Source organism: Bos indicus, chromosome 2 (genome assembly GCF_029378745.1).
Source record: "Bos indicus isolate NIAB-ARS_2022 breed Sahiwal x Tharparkar chromosome 2, NIAB-ARS_B.indTharparkar_mat_pri_1.0, whole genome shotgun sequence".
NCBI classification, from domain to species: domain Eukaryota; kingdom Metazoa; phylum Chordata; class Mammalia; order Artiodactyla; family Bovidae; genus Bos; species Bos indicus.
In genome coordinates this window covers 120688898-120715727 of record NC_091761.1, presented here as the reverse complement: position 1 = coordinate 120715727, position 26830 = coordinate 120688898, and the positions used below count along the sequence as shown (strand labels likewise).

Sequence of the window (26830 nt, the reverse complement as noted above, 5' to 3'; positions counted from 1 at the left end):
TTCCCTGCTTTCTTCACTGCATTTATCCTCATCCAGACTTTATATCGATTGCCCTTTCCCACTACAGGGTGAGTTTCACAAGGTCAGGCATTTTTGTGTTTTCCTTATTGCTGCATCCTGCACCTGAAACAGGTATTTCAGAATGAGTGAACACTGCTGTACAAAGAAATTCAGCTTTCCCCATTTTCTAAGCCGAGCATCAACTTTTCCCACGCATTACTCATGTTCTCCTCCAGGTGGTGCTGAGGGGTCTTTTTGTCTGCTAATGTCTAGGAGATACAACAACGTTCCAAAGGATTAGAATAAGCTTGGTTTTTCATGGCCTCTGGTCTAGAGTTGTGAGCTTTTTTTAGATGGCATCCATAATCTCCCTTAATTTTTTTCTTCTTATTCCTACCAGAGGAAAAAAAATACACATGGGCCTTTAACAAAAGCCATTTTTGGTACTCCATCTAACAATCTTTACAACTCCCCACTTTGGCTAAGTGAAAACACACTCACACAACTCTCACAGCAGTAAGAACTGGAATCTGGGTAAGAATACAGCTGTGGCTGCAAACTCCTGCCCCTTCAAAAGACTTTCTTGATCTTATCCTGTTAATTGCTCCCTTGATGAGGCTCTGAGAGAAATACAAGTCTTTGAGTTGATAATTTGCATTTCAGAGATTCCCATACTGTCTGCCCTTTTCCCAACAAGCTCCCTTTTTCACACAGACACCCTCTCGGGCATTCTTTCAGAGACCCAAAGTCCGCCAACAGCACTTCCCGGCCCAGGTGCAGGGCAATGTGCTAAGAGCTAAGAATCTTCCAAGCTGGCTGTGGTCCAGACTCATCCTCATCGTAGTAAAGCACAGGCCAGGAAGACAAAGAGCAGGTGCATCTGTGAAAGGAAACAGAAAGCCATCTGGTCCTCGGGGAAAGGATGTTTTCAATTCTTCCTCTGGGCCCAGGGTTAAAGTGACAGAGAAGTTTGGCACTGGAAGCTCCTTAAATACTCACTTACTGTCTGAGAGTCAGTAAATTAGGGGCATGAGAGTAACTGATTCAAACAGTCACAAAGTAAATTACTGCCAGATTTGGAAACTCACATCAGGTCTCATGAATCTTTTAATTTTTCTGCTATACTATGTATGAACATTCATTTCTAAGACCATTATTCTCGACAGAGCCAAAACCAAGGAGTAGCTCAATTCTGACAAATTTATAAGATGAGATAAAATTAAATATGCTGTGATTTTGACGGCATGTCTCCTCTCTCCTTTCATTACAAGTTCTAGTCAGATTCCTTTGTCCCTTACTTAAAACTAGATTGGCAAAACTAGAAAGTTGTTTTTTGCAACAGGGAATGTGTACTGGAAAGCATAACAAACACCTAGGTATTGCTTGGTGATTAAGCAGAATAGGTACATTTCTTCATCTAGGAAGAATCCTCTGTTCCCCAACGTACAACCATGCAACATTCACTGGGATTTCTGAAGAGCCAGTAGAACTGACACCCCTTCCCTCCTTGGAAGCACATTTCTAACAGTGAGTATAATGCAAAAAGGGGTAAATACAGCTTAACAGGAAAACTGCACAGCTGCCTCTAGAGGGCATCTGACTGACTCCAGCTAATTCTTCAGTCTGACTACACAGTCCAAGACAATCTTGGCTTTGCTTTCTGTCATGCTAGGAGTCGTGGGTTTATATATGAATGGCACCCCACTCCAGTACTTTCGCCTGGAAAATCCCATGGACAGAGGAGCCTGGGAGGCTGCAGTCCGTGGGGTCGCAAAGAATCGGACACGACTGAGCGACTTCACTTCCTTCCAGTCTGGTTAGAATACCATCTTTCTTCCCTGGGATTAGGAAAGTTCAGATTTATAGACTGTTAAAGATGTAGTGGTCTGTTTCAATCAAACACTTGGCTCTGGAGGACTATCCAAGCCAAGGAAAATGAGAGGAGCTGAATTACGACAGAAATTTTTATTTATTAAAATGTGTCCTTCAGTAATATGTTAGCATACATACAATATACACACATACATCTGTACACTCTTTGACACACCTCACGGATTGCCACCATAAGTTTAACCAATAAATTAAAACTAAAAAAGGGTAGGGGGGGCGAAGGAGATGTGGGGATGCATGGAACTAAGGGCAAAATTTCCATGTTTCATCTGGTAAGAAACTGCAAATTTCTCAGAATTTCCCTGGGGAAAACCTGTGACCAGAGAATCTCTGAAATAAAAGTACAGAAATCCCTGCCCCCCAAAAAGATTCCAAAAGATGCAGTTACAAGTGTGCTTCTCAAAACAGGAGCATTCATTCCACTTCATACTCTGGCTTCTGCATCTTCTGGCCTCAAGATAGTCTTGCCCTCAGCTGGGGCAGAGAGGTTCATATGGGCACTTGGGCTTGGTGCACCGGGGGCTCTGGGTGTTGAGGGGCAGGCTGCGGCTTGGGAGCGAGGGGAGCCACACTCATCTGAGGTGATGTCTGGCACGTCATCTGACTGTGTATCAGAGCTCTCAAGGTCACTGCGGATGCTCTCGGGCTGGGCCAGGCTGATGTCCCAAGGTTTGCTGGCCAGGCAGTCTTTCTGTTCACAGCTTTGGTGTTTGCAGGGGGGGTCCTCTTCACCGTTGCCACTGCTGCCGGAACTACCACCGCCGCCTTCTTCTTCATTCTCTGCCATCTGTGCATGAACATGGAGTGAGTCCTCTGTACTGCTGCCACTCACTAGCTGATAGTGACTTGGTTTGGCTTCAATGTCCACTTGGATTTCCATATTGTTGCATTCTCTGTGGAGACAAAATCCACTTTGCTGAATCATGCATGGGTCATGCTACACCTGTTGGTAAAAGCAGTTTGTGGGTTCAGGATTAGAAAGTCCAAAAAAATAGGTAAATAGTAGACTAGAGCTCACTTTTAGAGAAAATAAAATTTAATCTAGTACTCAAATAAGATGGAGAAGAACAATGAGATCTCCTTGCTGATTTAAAATACGCACACAAACATCTCTGACAATTTATTTCTTTTAAAATTTTTATTGGAGTATAGCTGATTTACAATGTTGCATTAGTTTCTGCTGTACTGCAAAGTGAATCAGTTATACCTATACACATAGCCACTCTTTTTAAAGATTCTTTCCCCACATAGGTCATTATAGAATATTGAAAAGAGTTTCCTGTGCTATATATCCTTATTAGTTATTCTGCCAATTTCTTTAAACAACTAAAAATGAGCTTCCAAAATTCAAGTAAGGATCAGAACCTCACACTATCTTCCTCAAAATATGAAAGTGAAAGAGTCACAGCTTTTTACTTCTCCGCTACAATGAGAAGAAACCAGAATCTCTCCAGTAGGGAGTGCTGTAATCACACCATACCAGATACACGAGCTTCTCAAAAATAGAGAAATAGGCTACAAGGAGCCACGTCAAGCAAGGATCAACGTAAGAGCAGAAACCATAGAGCCACAGACATCAGTGAATACCCATCTAGCCTGTTAAGTTCCATGTGAATAATTACACTGTTAAAACAGCCAAAAAAAAAAAGAAAAAGGAAGAAAAAACCTCTAAAAATCAAGTGCTAACAAGAAGAATCAATCAAGAGATGCCAAACACTCCCATACCAAGAATGTGCTCAATGAATTCACAGGGTATACACACCATGTATCCCACTGTATGGTACACAGAGCCCTAACATGAGGCATTGAGCTTCTAGGGCCAAAACTCAACCAAAAAATGCAACTTCTCCTAGGCATCTGACTGTTCACATACCTGTCCTGTGGGTTGTAGGAACTGATTATGGAACCGGCCATGGCACGAGTGCTTGCGTTGTCGCTAATTGCACCAAGACTGGCTGTGTCTTTAGGGAAAATTTCCTTTTGGACATCGGCTTGGACTTCTAACCTGTGTAAAGAGGGGACGTTTAAGTTAATATGAGACCTGGGTATTCCAAGACAGTCTGCTTCCTGGCACATACCTCTTACATTATTCTCTTGCAAATTGAGTTGATCTGATCTTCTCCAAATGCCAAATAGCTCAAAGAGATGCCCACACATTTTCTCTCTTAAAGTTATCTTTTGAAATCGTCCCCTCCTTTCCATCCCCACTGCTACTGCTTAACTTCAGGCTCTTAACAGCTCCCGCGTGGGTAACTGCAATTGTGCTGTCTCCAGTAGCCATAAGTTCAAGTCAAACAACTTTCAGATCAGTGCCAAAGTGGATAATAACCTGATCACTCTAACAGCCCCTCTCTTGGCTCCCTCTTGCCACTGGGCATTTAAGGTCTACCTGATCTGCCTCCAAGCTCTGTTTCCAGTTCCACCTCTAACCACAGATCCTAAATCCTAATCACATTGGATGTTTTCCCCTTACACACCTATACACATTGTATACCTCTCTGACTTTGCATATGCTAGTCCCTCTCTTTGAAGTTTCCTTTCTCTATGTGACAAATTCACACTCAGTTCTTAACAACAAAGGAACCTTTATCTCCCTCCCTTCTTCCGTCAAACCACTTTCTGCAAAGTGCTTCACAGCAACTACCTATGTATTAAATCAATTTACACATCTCTCTCACACTCAGTTGTGAGCTCCAAGAGGAAAGGCCACATCTCATTTACACTTTACCCTCCATGTCTTCCATGTACTAGGAACTTAAACATTCAGCTTCAAGGACACGTAAGAGTCAGCCTCCAACAACGGCAGCAAACTTTCCCAATGGTGTCTCAGAGGACCCATAGCTTTTCCTATCTTGGCTCCAATATCATTTGGTTGCACATTTAAGTATTTCCTCATAATGGGTTTCACAGTCAAACCCATCTGACTCATTCACTTCCTATAAAAGGCTTTCACAGAACTGGAACAGCTGGCCTGGCTAAGCTGCAGTTTCAGCAAGTCAGTCCCCAATTATGTCTGCTTATTTACAGGGGTGTTGGTTTTAACAAAGCACAGCAGTGAATTCTCCAGCATGTGGAGGCGGGATCCCCTAACAAGAGAGAACCACAGTCAGGAGACACCAACAGGTCAGCAGCAGCCTACAGCTGCACATTCAGTCAACCTCCATCCTGCTGTCTGAGTCTCTGCTCTGCTCCTCCAGCCTTAGATGCCCTTCAGGAATGTGCCTTAGTCCGGGAAAATGAGGCAGTGTAGTGGGAAGTGCATTGAGTCAGAGACCTGGGTCCTAGTTTCAGCTCTGCCACAGATCACTCTCAGAACTGGAAGAGGCCTTTCACAAAGGCCATCTCCTTGGGTGGTTCCCAGAAGCTGGTCTGTGCAATGGTTATGCTAGAATCAGCTGGGGAGAATTTTCAAAACAGAGATTCCTAGGTCCCACTCTGGGAGATTCTAATTTATTAATTCTGGGATAGGGCACTGCAATCTATTTTTAAAAGGCTCTCAAGCGAGTGACACGCATTCAGGTGTGGGATCCAGCCCATCTGCCAACTGCTGCTTGACCTCCTAATAGCCAGTTGGCCCTCTGGTCTCACTTCAAATACTTCCAGAGGTACAGAGCTCAGTATCTACTGATATAATCCATTCCTTCTTTGGACTTTATACAGATTTTTCCTACAGTCACTGTAATGAAACAAAATTTGTTTCCCTCTAGCCTCTGCCGAATCATCTTAATCTATCTCTTGGCATGAGGCAGAAGTCTTAATCCTTCTTTCCACTTCAAGGCCCTTCCGATACCTGAAGGTAAGCATCTCCTCTACCTCTGTACCTTGTTCTGTATCACCTTTACCCCTCCTCAGGCCTCTCTTCTCCAGTGCATTCAAATAACTGCTTCTCACGTAACATCTGCTATGCTCCTCTGAATGTGTTCTGTTTTATCTACCTGGTGAAACAACCAACCAAGTCACAACCATTTTAGTCATAAAGACTTACATATTCTGAACACAAGTGTATAGAATTGATTTTTCTTATCAAACGGGAATCAGAACAGGAAGGTTATAAGGTCACAGTACCAATAAGCCAACAAGATACAGCATAAATGCTGTTCAACTAAAAGCCAGTGACAAGCCTAATGGAGGGCACAGTCTTGGGAATTCTACAAAAATGCATGCTGCCCCTTCCTAAAAGAGGCAGCCTAACACAGTAGAGGGAGGATCTGAAGTCAAGATTATTCTTTATATGGAGTCACTATGGTACAGTGGGAAGAAAAACAGAATTTTTATGTTGTGTCACTCAACCTTTTTAGCCTGTTTTCTAATTGCAAAAGTTAAAAAAAAACCCAAAACCCCATTGATGATTAGATTAAAATGAGATGCTATATGAGACGTGCCTGGTACAGAGAAATGGCTCAACATGATATGTTACTTCTTATAATTCCAACTAGTTCTGTCAGAAATCGCTTACCTGCTGTATTTTCCCTTGCCACTGGAAAGAATGCCACCACTCAGTGTGCCCCCTGAGAGGGCTGCAAAGCTGGCTGTTTCGCTGTATGGACCTTGCATAACACTGAGTCCATCTGTAGGGCTTCCACTGGTGCTCAGTACGCTAGTTAGACCTTCAATGCTGCTTTCCCCAATGCTGGGATTCTTTAGGGCTCGCCAGGCATCTGCCACTGGGGATGGAACCAAACATCACAATTGAAGATAGCACAACATCAAAACAGGGTCTGGCATCTTCTTGCAATGACTCTTTAGAGTAGAGAACAGTCATATAGAAAAACACTCATTTATTCACTTAATGAATAGCATCTACAAGCAGCCACCATGTATCAGGTATTTTAACATATGCTCACATTTAATTTTCCCAAGAAATAGGGACTAGTAACCTCAATTTTAGATGAGGAAATGAAAGCTTAGAACTAAATGCCTTGTCTATGGTCAGTCACACAATACTACCATGTGATTCTGAGTCCACTATTCTTTCCATTATGCTACAGATGCCACCTAATCAAACATAAATATTTCCAAATACATTTAGGTCATGTGCTGATTCTAGTAGGAAGTCTGAAAAATCTCTGGGGATCTCTGTGTCTCAGGCTAGTTAATATGGTAAAGTGGAAACAATATCAAAGCATAAGTCAGAAGACCTGCTACAGTTCCAGCTCTTCAGAAGTTCTTAAACCCATTTAACAGATGTTGAGACAAAGGCATAAAGAAGTTCCAGTTAATCGGGGATAATAACAGCCCTAGTCCTCTCTCTTCAGAGCTGTTGTAAAAACCAAGTGAAATAATAACTGTGTAAAGTCTTCTGAAAATTATAAAGTATTGTGCAGATATAAGACTTTATTATACTTATATAATTTACTATTACCAGCATATTTAAGAGTTACTTGGAGTACCTGCCACACAGAGGCAAGTACCAGAGGAATTAACCTAATAACTCTGGAACAAAGAAATTAAAAGCTAAAAATACTTTACCTCCTATAAAGCTCATTATCCAAAGTAATCCAATGTCAATCTCTCTGTAAAATGTGCTGAATTTCACTGACTTTTATCTTGTGTCCCATAAATTCAAAGGGAAATGAAAATTCTTTTACCTGTGATTGGACCATCATCTTCATCAAACTCAATTTTCACTCCCTTTCCATTGGCTGTACTAACTCCACAGCCACCTCCTCGACAGAGAGAAATAGGCACAACCCCATAGACATAAGCCAGCATGATAGGGACGCCAATACCTGGGAAGAGAAGGAAACACGTCAGCAAGCCATCGGGTTGCAGCTGTCCTGAATTCTCCTTCCCATAGGTGAAGACAGACAAACCACTTTATAAAGGGTCAAAGAAAGAATATGACTGTGCTAAAGACGCAGCCTGGTCTAACAGAATGATGACTGGACTTGGAATCAGAAAGGCCTGGGTTAGCATCCTGGATTCAATTTACCAGCCATTACAACCTTGGACATGTCTTCCTTGGGCTGCCAACGATCAATGCATGCATAGGGCCCAGCACAGCACATGTATGTTGCTTTCGTTTCCCCACTTCCCTTCATTGCTGAGATGCTAATCCCAGAACAAATTAATAATCAAACATGAAATAAGTGACTGAGGGTTTAGGATCCCTGCCCCACCCCTGAGTGTTAATTCTAAAATCTTACTGCTGTGGAAGGCAGAAAGGCTTAATTGTTAAGAGCCCAGACTCTGAAATCAGACTGCCCTGATTCATGTCCCAGCTAACAGGACAACTTACTATACCTTCTGTCACAACTATGCTGTTGTGAGGATTAAATGAATTAATACAGGCAAACCCTCAGACCTGCTCCTGGCAAATGGAGTTATCTTATTATTATTCTAAAACAAACCCTCATGCCTCCCAAAATACTATGAGGCATTAAGTATATAAAAATTTTGTTTTGTGGGTTTTATGGCAAGTGGAGAGGGAAGAGAAAAGGTGAAAACCTAGGCCTTAAAGTAATATCCTTTAATTCAACCTTTTTTTATGTGCCAGATGGAGTTCTAGGTACTAACTTAAGAATAAAAGATCCCAAACTCTGATACTTTAGCGTGGCTGATAATAATAACGAAAGTGAAGTGTTATTTGCTCAGTCATGTCCGACTCTTTGAGACCCCTTGGACGGTAGCCTTCTAGGCCCTTCTGTCCATGGAATTCTCTAGGCAAACATACTGGAGTAGGTTGCCATTCTCTTCTCCAGGAGATCTTCCCGACGCGAGGATCAAACCCAGGTCTCCCACATTGTAGGCAGGTTCTGTACCATCTGAGCCACCAGGGAAGCTTGATAATAATAACAATAACAGTGCCTACAAGAGTTAACTCCCAAGGTGGGTCTGACATAAAAATGTAGGAGCCTCCAAAGGTGAAACATCTGGCCAGCTGGCTAAACTGTGAGGCCAGAAAGCTGACTGGAGTAGGTGGGGTGGGGTGAGGCCAGGTGGTAGAGGGAGTCGTAATCTTGGCTAGCTTCTTACCAACGCTAACCGCAGCAATGACAGGGGATGCGATGACCGACAAAGTCACTCCTCCTGTGATCGCCAAATTCCTCTTATGTTTGGAGGTTTTCCTTCCCTCATACCTGCTATGAATCTAAGAAGAAAGAAAATACCTGTCAGTGAGTTAGGACATCAATCTTTTTGCTGGGGAGAAAAAGGATAAGTAAATATTCCCTTATAAGTTATCTATATTAAAACATAGTCCCTCATCTCAAAGAGACATCTTTCTCACATTTTAATCTAACTCAGACCAGGAAGGTATAGTTAAGTTGCTCAGTCGTGTCTGACTCTTTGTGACCCCGTGGACTGTAGCCCACCACGCTCCTCTGTCCATGGGATTCTCCGGGCAAGAATACTGGAGTGGGTTGCCATTTCTTCTCCAGAGGATCTTCCAGACCCAGGGATCGAACCCAGGTCTCCCGCAATAGAGGCAGACGCTTTAACCTCTGAGCCACCAGGGAAGCCCCAGGAAGGTATAAACTAATATGAAAAAGTTAATACAAGAGACAATGTAGGGGAATGAAGTAAGCATTTCAACCTTTAAGTCACTGAGACAAACCAGGCCCAGGATGTTAAAAAGAACTTTTAGATCTCTTGGGGGTTTATGAAAATCCATCTAAGAAATTAATGTTATTATTCAAGAACCAGTTGGCTTTTAGGCAGCTCTGAAATATAAGCTCCTCCCCATTTCCTTCAAAACTCTACCAACAGATCTGAAGATGGAAGAGGGACAGAACTCAACATCTTACCTTCCTACCAACATAAACAGGAATGCCGATGACCATGGCAGGAATGGCAATGCCAGCAATGAGGGAAATCCCCACTGGAGCACCAATCAATGTGCCCAGCTGCCACAGAATTTTCTTCTTACGGCTCCATGGCTTCTTGCCCCAGAATGTACAGCCAGAGGGGCTGCAGAGGAAATATGCCAAAGTTAATGTCAATATTACAAATGCTGCTGTTGTTACCAGAGAGTTTGATAAGAGCAAGAGTTAATAGTTATAGAAGGTTATAAGAAATGAATATATTGCATGAGGGGAAACTATTTAGAGTTCTGGCTCTTTATTTTTTTTGTAAAGGCAGGTCTCTAAACTTGAAACCTCTTTTCCATTCTTTTCTGCTGGACTCCATCCTCTCTAACCCACCAAAATGAACCTACTTCTTTGTGTGATACTACACAGGAACCTGTAAGTCTATACACTTGACATCTCATCCAAACATTTTGTATTCTGCAGTGAAGGAACTCTCTTTGATTTGCATAGTTTTCTTGGCATATATAGATACTGCAAATCATGTTCCTGGGATAAGATATAAAAATATTTCATCACACCCTTTACAGCAGTTTCATACTCTGAGTTTGCCCACTTTTACACTTAGTCGTTCTGAGTCCAGCCATTTTTGTTTACTCCCTTTGTGCTGTCTTTTCTACTAGACAGGGTAAGCAATTTTGAAAGTTAGGGGTCACGTCTTATGTACTCCTAGGTCCGTAATAACTGGTATACTGTAAGTACTCAAATGTTTGCTAAATTGGAAATGAAAGTGTTTCATCTACACAATGAATGTTAAATTTGTAAATATTACCTCCTTCAGGACAATATTTCAATGACTACTACATCCAAGGTACTGTAAAAAGGTTAACATCGGCCTAAGATTCATAATATAGCTTAACAAAATTAGACATGTAAACGAAGTAACAGTCATAGTGTTTATAAAGGAACATGTAAAGAATGTCAGTAAAGAAGAATGAGGCAGAAGAAGCTGGGGGGAGGCATCACAGATGGAATGGCATTTAAAGTGGCTCTTGAAGACTTGATAAGAACTGAACAGGTTGAGATAAAATGGGGTTGCTGGGAGGTGAGGTGATTAGAAGGCATTCCAGGCAAAGGAAAGAACATGAACGGTCAGGGAGCTAAGAGCACAGAAGAGACACAGATAATCTGGGATACAGTATGTATGAAAGCAAAATGGAAAAAAGTAAAAAGTATATTGGGGCCAGACTGTAAAAAAAACCTTAAAAACCATCCTAAGGAAGTTGAACTCTATCTGGAAGGTAAGGGAAAACAGTCACTGGAAGTTGCTGAGCTGGAGAAAAACATGATTGGAAGGGTGTTTCAGAGGAAGTTTTTATAGCTTCCTTATGCTGTAATGGCATCTGGTCCCATCACTTCATGGGAAATAGATGGGGAAACAGTGGAAACAGTGTCAGACTTTATTTTTTTGGGCTCCAAAATCACTGCAGATGGTGACTGCAGCCATGAAATTAAAAGACGCTTACTCCTTGGAAGGAAAGTTATGACCAACCTAGATAGCATATTAAAAAGCAGAGACATTACTTTGCCAACAAAGGTCTGTCTAGTCAAGGCTATGGTTTTTCCAGTAGTCATGCATGGATGTGAGAGTTGGACTGTGAAGAAAGCTGAGCGCCAAAGAATTGATGCTTTCGAACTGTGGTGTTGGAGAAGACTCTTGAGAGTCCCTTGGACTGCAAGGAGATCCAACCAGTCCATTCTAAAGGAGATCAGTCCTGGGTGTTCTTTGGAAGGAATGATGCTAAAGCTGAAACTCCAGTACTTTGGCCACCTCATGCAAAGAGATGACTCATTGGAAAAGACTCTGATGCTGGGAGGGATTGGGGGCAGAAGAGAAGGGGACAACAGAGGATGAGATGGCTGGATGGCATCACCGACTCGATGGATGTGGGTTTGAGTGAATTCCAGGAGTTGGTGATGGACAGGGAGGCCTGGTGTGCTGCAATTCATGGGGTCGCGAAGAGTCAGACATGACTGAGCGACTGAACTGAACTGAATGCTATAATGAGAGGACAGATGATGTCTCTTTGACATCCTTTACCCTCAATCAGTAAGAGATGAAGATTATAAATAAAAACAATGGACCTACTGTTTTTATGGTCTTGTTCTCTTACTGATTTACGTAAAAGGATGTCAGAGGGAAGGGTGAGATGAACTGGGAGAGTAGGACTGACATACATACACTACTGTGTGTAAAGCAGAGAGCTAGTGAGAAACAGCAGTATAGCACAGGGAGCTCAGCTTGGTGCTCTGTGATGACCTAGATGGGTGGGACGGTGGAGGCAGAAGGGAGGTTCAAGAGGGAGGAGATATAAGTGTACATTTTAGCTGATTTATTTACTTCATTGTACAGCAGAGACTAACACATTGTAAAGCAATTATACTCCAAAAAAAAAAAAAAATTATTCTCATCTCACCTGAGGTAATGCAAATCTGAGATCTCTTTCATACAAAGCCAACAGAATTCACAGCCACACACTGCACAGGTCATATGATTACAGCTTCCATCATTCATCTTGATAATGTAAGCACTGCATCGTGGGCATGGCTTGATGTCATCTGCTGAGGGGAGGGAAGAAGAATGGGTAGAAAAATACCCCTATTTAAACCTAGTTTGGTTTTATTATTCCCAGGAGTATGCATAAGAAATGAGACAGTCAAGAATTTCTGACTGAGGATTCCAGATTGTGCAAACCCACTTCGCTGGAAGGCTGGCTACGTCTAGACCTCAGGAAATTTCATAAAATGGATCCTGTCTCATATTGAGCTGCCTATCCCCCAAACTGGCATCTTACACAGCACGTGAGCCACACTCTGAGCAAAGAGACTTCCCTAGGGAGAAAGATGGTTCCAAGAAAAATGGAATTTCAGCAGTCAATAGGCTGGCAAATTAAAAGCACAGTTCTACAGGAAGAACAGTCTGTAGCCTGCATTTGGCTTTAAGTCTTGAAAAATCTTAGTTCAGGAAACTCCTTTCACAGGTTCAACAAGTATTACTGTGGTTTGTTGTTAACACACTCCACAGCCTCTTGCCATGATACTTTAAAATTCAAAACCTAAAAACACTGTGTGTGCTAAGTAGCATACACCTGGTAATTTTCACAGCAAGCTAGGAACTAACCTATTAAAAACAAAAAGGAGATTAGGTTGTGCCAGGAAAAAGTGATTGGTAAATCTTTCCTACTAGCTTTTCCCAAATGACATCAGTGAAATAAAGCACATTTATAAAAGTTAGTAAGCCCACTGACATTTTAAAACAGGTTTCCTTTGACATGGCAAGGTTGAAACTGAATGTGTGATATTCCTCCTTTTAAGGTTAATCATTAATCCATACTAACATCATTTGCTTTCCTCAAATCTGTACCCTACTTCCAAAAACAGTGATGTACTTAAAGCTAGTAGGAAAACAGGATAGGTCTAATACTAAATGTCTTTCTGCTCATGATGAAAGGACTGAAAATGCCCCTAGCAAAAGTACCTAACTGCTCTCCAATTTGAGACATATTACTAAGAAGGTAGAAACTACAGAATTCAGTTTTGCTTTATTCCAATTCACCTGGGTTGGACAGCCTATAAACGGCCAGAGAGAGAAGCTACATATTAAATATAGTATTGAGAGTATTAGCAAATAGTTTCTGCTTTCTAATCCTTGAATCATACATTAAGGTAATCTCTCCCAACTTTGGGCTCACATTATGAAATATCAAATAAAGAGACAAATGAGACTACGCCAACTTATACCTGGTCCAGATTCTTGTCCATAACTGAGACCTGAAGTGTGCTTGGTGCGGACTCGCAATGTCTGTGCCCTCTGCTGACGGGCCATATCGCATGTCTGATTTGGATGCCATATTTGCTTGCAGTGGTAACAGAACTCAGTCTGGCAGCCTTCCCTCTCACAGGTCAGCTTTGGGCAGCTGGCACAGCCATAGGCAATAACTGCATACCTGGGTAAGGAAATAGGACAAGATATAAATAAGCTAAGACATTATGCATTGGTTCCAGTGGGGTAACACTGTTTGGTGTACCCCACAGTTCATATGATATAGAGGAAAGAACACACATATGTGTAACACGCACGCATATTCTGTGTGAGAAAGTTCCAACCAGAGTTTGAACCCATGTCCCCTGCAGTGGAAGCACAGAGTCTTAACAACTGGACTTTCAGCCTGAATTCCTAGCATGTATTCAGTCATAGTTTAAGCTGCTTTGGGAACAGTTTGTCATAGCAAGTTTCATAAATAAGGGTACAAAACTATTTCCTTTCGATGGTTTGCTATATTTAGAGAAATCAGAATTTATTTAAAGGACAGAACATTTGTATAATCAAGAACAATAGAAAAAACTAAAGCAAGTATACTTTTAAAAAAACTGTGGTATAGTTCATGTACAATATTATATGTTTCAGGGGTACAACAATGATTCACAACTTTTAAGCTGTATTCCATTTATAGTTATAAAATTTTGGCTATATTCCCTGTGTTGTACTATGTATCCCTGTAACATTTTAAGACATAGTAGTTTGTACCTCTTAATGCCCTGCCCCTATCCTGTCTGTCCCATATCCCTCCCCTCTCCCCCAAGGGTAACCGCTAGTTTGTTCTCTATATCTGTGTGTCTGTTTTTTAATAGTCACTAGTTTATTTTTTAGATTGCACATATAAGTAATATCATCTATATTTTTCTTTCTCTGGCTTATTTCATTTAGCATAATATCTTCTGGGTCCAACAATGTTGTTGAAAATGGCAAAATTTCATTTTTTATGGCTGAGTAGCATTCTATTGTATATGTACACCATATTTTTAAAATCCATTCATCTGTTGATGGACACTTACGTTGTTTTCATATCTTAAAAGTGAAAGTGAAAGTCACTCATTCATGTCCGACTCTTTGTGACCCCATGGACTATACAGTTCACAGAATTCTCCAAGTCAGAATACCAGAGTGGGTAGTCCTTCCCTTCTGCAGGGATCTTCCTAACCCAGGGGTCGAATCCAGGTCTCCTGAATTGCAGGCAAATTCTTTACCAGCTGAGCCACAAGAGAAACCCAAGAATACTGGAGTGGGTAGCCTATCCCTTCTGCAGCAGATCTTTCCAATCCAGGAATTGAACTGGGGTCTCCTGCATTGCAGGCAGATTCTTTACCAGCTGGGCTATCAGGGAAGTCTTATATCTCGGCAACTGCATATCTTGGCAACTTTCATATTTTGGCAACAGCAAATAATGCTGTTATAAATGCTGCTATAAAGGTGCATGTATCTTTTTCAACTGGTGTTGGGTTTTTTTTTTTTTTTTTTTCAGATAAATACCCAGGAATGGAATTGCTGGGTTCCAGGGGCTTCGCAGGTGGCACTAGTGGTAAAGAACCTGCCTGCCAATGCAGGAAACATAAGAGACACAGGCTCCATCCCTGGATTGGGACGATCCCCTGGAGGAGGGCAGGACAACCCACTCCAGTATTCTTGCCTGGAGAATCCCATAGACAGAGGAGCCTGGCAGGCTACAGTACACAGGGTAGCAAAGAGTTGGACATGACTGAAGCAATTTAGCATGCATGCACACATGGTAATTCTATTTTTAATTTTTGGAGAAATCTCCATACTGTTTTTCATAATAGTGACACAATTTACATTGCCACCAACGGTGTATGAGGGTTCCCTTTTCTCTGCATCCTTGCCGGCATTTGTTATTTGTGGCCATGTTGATGATAGCCATTCTGAGAGGTGTAGGTAACATCTCACTGATTTTAATTTGCATTTCTCTGATGATTAATGAATGATGCTGAGCATCTCTTCATGTGACTGTTGGTCATTTGTATGTCTTCTCTGGAAAAATGTCTATTCAAGTCTGCCCATTTTTCAACTGGACTGTTTTTGTTTTTTTGATGTTGATTTGTATGAGCTGCTTATATATTTTGGATATTAACTCCTTATCACTCATATCATTAGAAAATATTTTCTCTCATTCAGTAGGTTGTCTTTTTGTTTTGTCAATGGTTTCCTTTGTGGTACAGAAGCTTTTAAGTTTAATCAGGTCTCATTTATTTTTTTTAAGAAATACTTTTTAAAAAAATTACTTATTTTTTTTTTGGCTGTGCTGAGTCTTTGTTGCTGTGCACAAGCTTTCTCTAGTTGCAGTGAGTAGAGGCTCCTCTTTACTGCGGTTCAGGGCTTCTCACTGTGGCGGCTTCTTTTACTGCAGAGTACATTCTCCAGGGCATGGGCTTCAGGAGTTGTGGTATGCGGACTCAATAGATGCAGCTCATGGGCTCAAGAGCTTGGGCTCAGTAGTTGTAACAAGTGGGCTTAGTTGCTCCCGGGCATGTGGAATTTTCCAGAACCAGGGATCGAACCCACGTCCCCTGCATTGGCAGCTAGATTCTTATCCACTGGACCACCAGGGAAGTCCAAGGATCATTTATTTTTGCTATTGCTTCTGCTTTAGGAGACAGATGAAAAAAAAAATACTGCTACAATTTATGTCAAACAGTGTTCTTCCTATATTTTCTTCTGGGAGTTTTATGATTTCAATACTTTTTCGTTTTTAGGTTTCACAGTGAAATTGACCTGATGACAGACTGAAAGACAATTGAAAGCTCATTTTATCTTTCCATAATTTTTTCCAACTTGAATGTACACCTTGAAATATCTTCTTTCTTGACAGGTTCCAGAATCCAAGAATACCACTCATCAGTCTTATTAATCAACATGGAATATGGCGATTATTTCCTCCTAATCCCTTCTGATAAAATATTCTTAGTTATGAAACACAATTCAGAATCTATCAGCACCAACCAGAATTAACTGTTTCTTACAATTCATGTTTATTTAGCAAGAATTATTTTCCTACAAACAATCCAATGTATTTACAACTATTAGCCTTTCTAACTCTAAAAATCTCAACTAAATGCACAGGCTACCCTAGTAAGTGGATGCATTTAAAATAAGAATTTAAAAAAAAAAGTAATTTAAACAAACGAAGAAGGGAAGACAGCAGTAGTGAAAGTTCAAACAATTTTTTTTTTTTTTTTCAAACAATTTTTAAACAAGTCAACGATTGCAGGCTTGGTGTTGTCATCCCCTATTCCATGCTCTCCTCCAACAGCCAAAGACCTCAAACAACTTAAACAAAAGAATAATAGCATTTTCTTAGATCTATTTTACAGTTTGCTTATTTGATTGTACACTAGATATTTATGACAGCAACTTAAGTTCCAGGCTTATCATAGATTCTGCAAGTTGATTTGAGAATGACACTGAAAATATCAATGACAAGGTTTCATCTATGTTACACAATACAGGCTGTATTAAAACACTTTTCAAAAAGAGCAAAGTGAGTTCAATGTATAAATGCAAATGATTCATATCCTGTAGGAGTTCTGAGCAAATTTATCCCACCTAGTTGCAAAATAACTACTAAAGATAAACAACATTTTTCTTGAAGAAAGTGATTTGCTTGCTATTTTGTGTTAAATAAAAAAGGTACTAGGTGATCTCAGAAAAAAGTATTAAGTCAACTTCAGACAAGACAATACAAATTAGACAGATTGCCAGTCAGGAAGCCTTTGAACATTTCATGATACATTTCTACCTCACATAGTGGTATTAACAGATTTTTCTTTTTCTTTTTTTTTAAAGAACATTTGATAGGACTGACAATATCAATTTTGGGTGTGGAATTCTGAAGGAAGTAAAATAACCTCAAATACTCATGAACCTACAGCAACCTATTATTGTGACACAGAATTACTCAGGGCACGAGACTTGGCATTCCGGTTTTTGGGTGCCTGGTCTAGGCTCTTTGCCCCTGACTCATACTGCATGACACTGAGCTAATTAAAATCTCCCAACTTTAGATTCTATCCCTAAAATGGAAGTATAGGTGCTTGCCGCTTTCAAGTGTAACTAAACATGTTTTAAAACTGCATTTGAGATCTTGCCCTGAAAGTTATGGTATAAATACACAGCACATGTTGTCGTACTTCCTGGCCTTTGCATATTCTATTCCTTTCTGCCTTGAAATGCCCTTTGCTTACTTCTTGCCCTGGCAAATACTAATCTGTTTAAGAACCAGCTCAAATGTCATCCTTTCTATAAAATCCACTTAACCTCTCCAGGCAGTTGGTTGCCCACTTCCTGTCTGTGCATAATTACTTCACAATACTTAACACATTATACAGTAAATATCTGTTTTTATGTATGCTTCTCCCAACCAGACTAAGCAAGAAAAAATACCAACCATTTTTTAATCTCCAGGGTCTAGCACACTGATTCATGCTTAAAACACCTGTTTTGAAGGAATGATATAGAGACCCTCTCCTCTTTGGGTTTTTTATTTTACCCAGGTCTCTTCTCTTGGGCCATTACATTTCCCTAAAGCAATCTTTTAAACTTATCTATGTATCTATTGGCTTTCTATATGCCAATTATTGTAACTTAATCCTAAAATTCTGTATAAGCCCTTTTGAGGAGTAAATTCCTATATTCTGAATAGGGCAATCTCCTACTCTAGGTAGTCAAAAAAAGAAAAGAAAAAAAAAACTGTTTTGTTCTTTCTCTTCTCTGGCCTACATTGGATCTCTCTCCTACTCTGCTTTCTTAGCTCAACAGAGCATTCAGGTTTGCTAATTAGAAGCTAAATGTAAGGTCTAGGAAATTACATGATGCCAAGAAAACAGAAGCATCCTTTCTCCCTCTTAAGTTCATACAACTTATTAATTCTGTCAATTTGCCATCTTCAGAAACATTATAATGTGACAGGCTAGACCACAATACCTTACTCTAGCCTGGGGGGATGGAAATCCCATTAGTATAAATTTGATTAAGTGCCAACAAATCCTGGTAGTTAAAGAAATGTGTTCCTATATTATGTCTATACTTCACTGTTCCAGGCCATGTAACTTCTTTACAAACAGACTCTGAACATATATAAGGGTGGATGACACAGGCCGAGTGAGCCATACTATCACTACCTTCCTTTTTACTGCCCTAGTTCAAAACCATGTCATCTCTTGAACAGACAACTGTAAGACTATCTGGTCTGCTTATCCCTACTCCAATCCAAATTCCAATGCCAAAAGTTTATCTATCATAATGTTACTCTTTTGCTTAAAATCCTTCAAAAAAAAAAAGAAAGAAAGAAAAAATTCCTTCAAATCTATACTTCTTTGCATGGCATACTTAGACCTACCAATTTGAATCCAGTCTACCTTTTCAGATCAATCTCAAGTCACTTCCCAGATCATGCTCCCCACACTGTACATCCAGAGGCAAACCAAATTAGACCGCAGACTTAGTCCTGAATTTACATACCTCCACGCATTTGCTTGTAACATTCTGGTTTAAGACGCCTAATTTTCTCTACCCTCATCTTTGTTTGAAGTGAAGTGAAATGAAGTCGCTCAGCCGTGTCCAACTCTTTGCGACCCCATGGATTGTAGCCTACCAGGGTCTTCCATCCATGGGATTCTCCAGGCAAGAGTACTGGAGTGGGTTGCCATTTCCTTCTCCAGGGGATCTTCCTGATACAGGGATCGAACCCGGGTCTCCCACATTGTAGACAGACACTTTTACCGTCTGAGCCACCATAAATTTCTACTCATATTCTTCAAGCCCTGATTAGGTATCACCTCCTCCATGAAGTCTTTAGTGACACAATCATGCAAAACCTTTCATTCATCTTCTAAGAACACTTGTATTTTCTTCAATATCTATTACACTGCATTTATAACTATCTGTCTGTCTCCTCCACCAGGCCAAACATCCTGTCAAGAGGACCATGTCTAAGTTCTTTTTGCAATACTCAGACCTCACCTAAGGTTCAACACCATATGATTCCGAAAAGGACCGCTGATTACCTGTCTGTCCTCTTCTTGCCCACCCTTCTCTTATCTGTTTCTCCTCTCAAAACTGTGGTGTTTGTATTCTTTACCTCCATTATCAAAAATTTAACTACTCATACCATTCTTTTGGGACCTAATTGAAAGACTTTGTTCAGAGTTGTAGAAAAAGTTGGAACATAGATATCTTAGTCTAGAAGAGCTCTCAATTTACTCAGAGCACAAGATTTAGTGTTAAATAAGGACACTAACAGAAGACAGGCCAGAATAACTGTTAAAGGAGCTCAGAGAACTACAAACAACCAAAGTTTCAGGTCTGCTTTAAAGATGTCATCAAAAAACAAAAACAAATATGTTTCTTTACCCTGCATATTAGCATTAACAAGATTTACAGTGTATATCAGAATTGTTTAAAGGGTCTAAGGAGCTCAGAAATAAGGGTTGCTTTATTTTGTTCAATCCAACATTTCCCAAGCTTATTCAATCCCAACACATTTTTCTTTTCAATAATACCTATACCCTGAGGAAATACTGATGTAGGTGAAAAATAGAAAATAAGATCAAAAGATGGTTGGAAACCATAAAGGCTCTTAAATCATAAGGATAGATCATATAAATAATATGTTCTTAAAGACATAAGAAGTCATCTTATAGGTTAGGTATGAGCAGTTTTAAGCAGGCGACTGATATAAAATGTTCTGTTTTAGAATGAATACTTTGGCAAATATGAGAAAGATACATTGGGCTGGAAGATGATGTAAATGGTGGATTGTAGGGGATACAGAGGTGCAAAAATGAAGCTAAAGAGCTAAATTAAGAGAAAAGATTCAAGAAAGCTTCAGAAAGGAAAAATCCTCCCTCACTGACTGAGAAATCTGTCTTGCTCAGGGAGCTTACTCTTCTCTCATAAATGTATTAGGGACAAACAGAAGCTTCCTGTTTTTAAGATAATTCAGTCCAGTTGTCTAGGAAGGCCAATAGACAATACTACCTTCTGGGAACAGGTATGCAGGGGGACTCTGCAGGAGACAAAGGCAGCAATGAGAGGCTGAAGTGGTGGACTGCACAAAGAATTTAGGTCAAGACAGTCTTATCTCCTATTCATCTGTACAGAAGATCTGCCCCCTGTATGCCAGGAAATATTCTGTTGTCTCCTTTGCCAAACCCTCAAGTCTTCTAGGACAAACCTAGATAGTGTATAGTCGAAAAAGGTCCATATAGTCAAAGCTGTGGTTTTTCTAGTAGTCATGTATGGATGTGAGAGTTGGACCATAAAGAAACCCAAGCCCTGAAGATTTGATGCTTTCCAACTGTGGTGCTGGAGAAGACTCTTGAGAGCCCCTCGGACAGTAAGGAGATCAAACCAATCAATCCCAAAGGAAATCAACCCTGAATATTCATTGGAAGGACTTGTGCTGAAGCTGAAGCTCCAATATTTTGGCCACCTGATGCAAAGAGTTGACTCAATGGAAAAGACCCCGATGCTGCGAAAGACTGAGGGCAAGAGAAAAAGGCGGGTGACAGAGGATGAGAAGGTTGGATAGCATCACTGATTCAATGGACTTGAGTCTGAGCAAACTCAGGGAGCTAGTGAAGGACGGGGAAGCCTGGCGTGGTGCAGTTCATGGAGTCGCAAAGACCTGGACATGACTTAGTGACTGAACAACAACAACAACAATCTAGAGCTTCTGAAAGATTTAAAGACAGGGCACTTGAGAGGAAAACATTACATGTTTACATGATTTGGAGGTTTCTGAAAAGACCCTGTGCTTAAGTAGAGACTCTAAAGGATAGCAGATCAGTTGTACTATTTATCAACTGTGAGACACTGGGTCCCACACTTAAACTTCTCTGAACTGCCTTCTCCTTTATCAAATGAGTTTACCACCATCTACCTGCATAAAACAGTTACAGTCTGAAGATTATAAAGGACTATAAAAATGTCAGTTAACTGTATTCTGAATGAATTTTATCTCATTTGAAAGCATGTTTTAAAGGTTATACTTGGTGGGAATTGCCTGGTGGTCCAGTGGTTAAGACTCAGCAGCTTTCACTGCCATGGCCTGGGGTTTGATCCCTGGTCTGAGAACTAAGATCCCACAAACTGTGCATGCACAGTAAAAAAAGAAAAGAAAGATTACCTTCAGTAACACTGTACTTAATAATATTAATGTGAAAGTTTTCCCACAGAAATTGGTTTCCTTATTTATGAATATAATAAAATTGTATTCAAGTATAGGAAAAGAAAAATTCAAGACTTTTTTCTATGTTCCAAAAATATTCATAAGCAAATAATCTTTTAACATATAGTGCTTTTATCATGAGCAATCACAGAGAAACTAGTGATCAGAACTCTGTAAGATCACTCATATGCTCCCCTCACCCCACCAAATAGACACACACACACACACAGAGTAAAGAACTTGATAAATTTGGCTGACAGAAACTTGATCTGTGGTCAGTAAGATGATCAGGTATGAGAAGAAATAACTGGGGTCTTAGGCTTCTCTTCTAGTTCTCATCCATGACTTTTATCTGACCCAAAAGAACAACAGTTTGATTAAAACAAAACAACTATTTTTCTCATGACATTAAAAAGAGATGGCAAAACCACTGGCCACATCCCCACCTATTTGAGAAGTGATAGAAATACAAAGTTACTCCCTGTTTATCTAATATCTTCACCTGAATTCTCAAAACACTCTGAAAATATCAATTAGGCCTCTCAAGGAAGGAAAAGATTAGGCCTATATTAGATAAGAAAAATAAAAGTAGGTAAGAGGCAGTTAACAAGAAGAATCAGAAAAGAAACCAGATTCTAGCCTCTTTGGCTCTCTCAATGTTGTAGGCCACACTTGATGAAATGACCCAAACAGTAGCATCCCCAATAATGCTGATAAGCTTGTGCTTTCTAAAGCTTTGAGAGAGAAGCATACTGGCCTTGGTTGGAATTAACACCAGTGTTCCAAGCCTGGTTCCACCACCCACTAGTTGTATGACCCTAAATAAGTCACTCAATTCATTTAAACTTCAGTTTCCTTATCTGTAAAACTAGATCAAATGTATCTTATTATGTTGCAAGGAGCAAATTAAATTATGTATGCCTGGCACATGGATACTCAGATGCTAGTTTGCTTGCTCTCCCTACACTTCACCTTCTTTAAACCCACAGATTTAAAAGTTATATTAAAATTGTTATAATTTTTTAACTAATTAAAAAAAAACTCTGGATGATAATATGATAGTAATTCAATACTTGATTAATATAAAAATGGCCTAATACTTTAATAACTTCCAAGTCAGGAATGGTGTAGAGTTATCATCAAGATTGTAAGTTAATTCCTGTCCATTTTAATTGATGTGAGCAAAGACAGAGATTGACTCAGAGAAATAAACAAAAAGAGAACTTTCCCAGAAATAAAATGTCAGTGATCCCACATTTCTCAGTTAAAATTCAAGGAAATTCACATCTCAAAAAGGAGATAATATGAACCAAATTTGGTTCCAAAATGAACCAAATAGTGTTCTCTTAAGTAAATATTCCCTTAGTTCAGAAAATAGATCAATACTGTCTGTAAAACTTCAATACCACACAAATTAACCTCTTAAGGCTAGGAAGACTACCAGATCTCCAGATAAAAGCAAACTTTTCCAAGGGCCTACAAGGTTTTTTTCTGATACTTATTATTAATAACTGAAAGTGAAAGTGACCTACCATAGACAAACACCTCAACCTTTGACCACCACATTTCAAAGTAATTTAGAAACCTCATCTCAGTGAGCTTAAATAACACATACATTCTAAATAAGTTTGGCAGAATAGAAAAATAATAAGAAATTAACTCATCTTACCCCCCCTAGACATGGGCTTCCCTGGTGGCTCAGACGATAAAGCGCCCGCCTGCAATGCGGGAGACCCGGGTTCGATCCCTGGGTTGGGAAGATCCCCTGGAGAAGGAAATGGCAACCCACTCCAGTATTCTTCCCTGGAGAATCCCATGGACAGAGGACCCTGATAGGCTACAGTCCATGGGGTTCCAAAGAGTCGGAAACGACTGAGCAACTTCACTTTCACTTTCACCCCGCCTAAACACTCTATGACAGCTTCTTCTGAAGGAGACAAATAGCAGCATCATGGAAATCATGAAAGAGCCTTGATATATAGGCTATGATTAAAAGCCCTTAGTTCTTTTGAAAGAAAAGAACATACAGCTTTTTACTAGGAGTCCCTAGCCCCTTTCTGTCCTCAAAACATGACACACAAGAATAAAATGATCCGGCCAAGGTCACAGAGCAGGTAATGACACACTCTGATGTCCCTCTTTCCTGCAGGCAACCATTTATGGGATGTTATTATTAACTTACTATTACTGACAGTAACACAATCAGATTTTTAAAAGTAAAGGGTGGGGGCGGGAGGCGCCGGGGGTGGGGTGGGGGGCTTTCCACTGAATTCTCTAGATGGCAAAATCTGGTGGTATTAAGTCTCTGCATCTACACAGTGCAACATCAAGAACTCAAGATCGGAGGAGTTGGGAAACCACATTTTCTCTTAATCATATCAATCTCTGGGCATCCTTCTCAGTGCCCCCATTGCCTCTCTGGACAAAGAAAGGGTCTGTCCACTCCACACCCTGCCCAAGGCAGCAGTGTAAGGACCACTGGGGTGGCCACACAATAGCCAGGCACAGAAGACACACCACAATGCCCAGGTTGCCCCCAGAGCGCTGCCAGTGAGCTGTCCTTTCCCGCTAGAGCCATTTCAGTCACCTGCATCCCAACTTTCAGCAGTGGTGGTCTCAGCAAGAGCACACCTTCTCCTGCAACGCTGCGAAGTTTGCCCCTAGTCAACTGGACACACCCCTCCAAAGCGCTGCTCTTTCAGAATGATGTTCTTATTCCGTCCTTTGCCAGATATCCCCTCCCTGTCCTCATTCAGAGATTCCCGCTTCCTCTGGAGAGGGGCGTTCGCCGGACCAAAAACAGCCTCTGGCTGCCTCCTGACTTGATGGACAGCTCCCTTCTTACCCACTGCTCGACCCCCACCTCAAGTCCTCAGGCAGGGGTTGGGTACTGTGTGCGTTCACCTCACCCGTCTGGGCTTGCCAATGGTTACCGGTTACCCGCCGTAACTGCCGCCTGGCCTCCCTTCCTCTGGTCATCCCTCACCTCTCCCTCCAAGCTGGGACACGGACACACACACACACGGTGCGTGGAGGACCGCCCCTCACGGCCGGCCACACGCAGGGTCTAGCCTTCGGCCCCAGGTCCCCTCCGCCGCGGCCACCGCCCCAGGGCCACGCCCCCGCGCTCACCCGCAGTCCGGGGCTGGGCACCAGCGGCAGTCGGGGTCCGAGGCCAGGTAGCGGCGCAGCATGAACTCCTCGTACTTGTGCATGAGCGGCGGGTCGGCAAGCAGCAGGCGGATGTCGTGCGGGTTGAGTCGCTCGCTGCACTCGGGGCAGCTGATGGGGACCCGGCTCTCGCTGATCTCCAGGCGCAGGTAGTGGCGGAGGCAGTCCCGGCACGAGCGGTGCGGGCAGCTGAGGAGGCGCGGGGCCCGCTCGGGCGGCAGCCGCACCAGGCACAGCGGGCACTCCACCTCCTCCGGGCCCGAGCCACCGCCCTCCGCCGCCTCCTCATCGTCTAACCCGGGCCCCACTGTCGCCGCGGCCTCCGCCTCGGCCTCGGCGGCTGGCTCGGCGGGCAGCGCCTCGGGCGGCGAGGCTTGGGCCGGGGTGGGCGGCGGCGGCGCGGCCGGGGGCGGCGGCTCGGCCTGCGGTTTGGCTCGGGCGCGGCGGCCACGGGCCGAGGAGGAGAAGACGCTGTGGAAGGTGAGGCGCCGGCGCCGGCCGCCGCTGCGGCACTTGGGGTCGGGCGCAGCCGCGTGTAGCGATGTAGAGCGCGGCGACTCGGAGTCTTTCTCAGAGCCCATGGTCCCCAGAGGCCGAGGGGCGAGGGGCGCCCAGCGCCACCACAGCTCCCGCCTCAGCGCCCCCACAGCCGGCGCCCCGGCCGCCGCCGCCTCAGCCGCCCTCCCAGAGATAGAAACCGAGCAGTACCGACGAAGTGGTTATAAAGCCTCCGCCCCGCGCGCCGATGCCCACTGCGCAGGCGCTTCGCGGAGACACCTCACAACCCGCACCTCCCATGCCGGAGGGGGGGCGCTGGGCGGGGCCGAGCCGGGTGGGGCGTGCTGGGCGTGCTAGGGCCGAGCCCCGCCTCCTCGGAGGGCAGGTGACTCCAGGGCCGCCATCTTGAGAAGACGGTAACTCAAATAGTTTACTCGGCCTGTTTCGTCAAGATCATCTCCCTTAGCGGCATCGAACCTGCGGCAGAGCTTTCGGTTTGCCTTTCCTCGAGGTTGGGCCGACTGCTGCTTCCAGCAAATGATATTTCATTTACTCCATCTGTAAAAAGCTGATGAGGGTAAATCAGATAGTGATTCCCAACTGGTCTACCTTCCAATACATCTTTTGATGTATATTAAGCAGTAATTAATAAAGAATATATTCATTGAGCTTCTATTAAATGGAGGCATTACTAGGTGAAACAGACAGGATCTCCCTATCTGCGAGAGGTTTACAAAATCTAAATCCCTCCAATCTAGCATTCAGTACTTTCTGTGAGCTACTAAACTATTCCTAGGTCCACAGCCCATTCTAACCTTCTGGTAGTTTGGTTACTTACAAATTGTGGACGGATGCCCAGCATTTTGGGGGGTGCCTGGAAGTGCCTTTCTTCTGACCCCCCACTGGTCTGACTGGGGAAAGATACGGAATCAGCCTTACAAATGGGAGACATGGGAGACAAGCAAGCCGCTTTAACAGCAATGGGAAGGTGTCAGGTTAGGATTAGACTCAGTTGCAAATACCAAAAAAATAAATAAATAAATAAATAAAGGCTTATGATAGAAATTTATTTCTCAATTCATGAGAAATAATTCATAGAAGTTCAAGGCTGCTCTGCCATTCTCAGCAATTAGTTTCTAATCTTAAGGTCGACACATTATGGCCCACATTCCAGACAGTGGGGAGGGAAAAGAGAAGAAAGGTACACTTTTCCTTTTAAGAAGACTGACTTGAAAGCCCGGCACATATTTGCTTACATCTCACTAGCCAATGCATAGTCACATGGCTATACTGGGATATGTAGCACAATCCCAGTGGGGATTTTAACTGGGCACAATGTGTCCCTAAAAATAGGTGCTCTGTTATTAATAAAGATTGGTAGAAATTGTACTAAAAGATAACCAGCTGTCTTTCATGGGTGGTATTTAAAACCGTGAGAAAGGT

General features: G+C 42.1%; 1 protein-coding gene across 3 annotated transcripts; it reads right to left on the bottom strand.

The window, feature by feature from the left end:
• Positions 1 to 1950: 1950 nt before the first annotated feature.
• On the bottom strand, positions 1951 to 25606 carry RNF19B (ring finger protein 19B). Of its 3 annotated transcripts, none has more exons than XM_070774300.1 (9): positions 24851 to 25602; positions 13437 to 13642; positions 12113 to 12257; positions 9636 to 9798; positions 8866 to 8980; positions 7479 to 7619; positions 6347 to 6554; positions 3764 to 3895; positions 1951 to 2783 (listed from the first exon to the last, which is right to left on the bottom strand). In XM_070774300.1, exons 1-9 carry the CDS (start codon positions 25468 to 25470, stop codon positions 2315 to 2317), a joined length of 2199 nt encoding a protein of 732 aa, XP_070630401.1. In that variant the 5' UTR covers positions 25471 to 25602; the 3' UTR covers positions 1951 to 2314. The 3 variants fall into 3 exon arrangements, with proteins under 3 accessions (XP_070630401.1, XP_070630409.1, XP_070630413.1); XM_070774308.1 differs by having other exon boundaries at positions 12113 to 12254; XM_070774312.1 differs by lacking the exon at positions 3764 to 3895 and having other exon boundaries at positions 24851 to 25606.
• Between the last annotated feature and the right edge of the window lie 1224 nt (positions 25607 to 26830).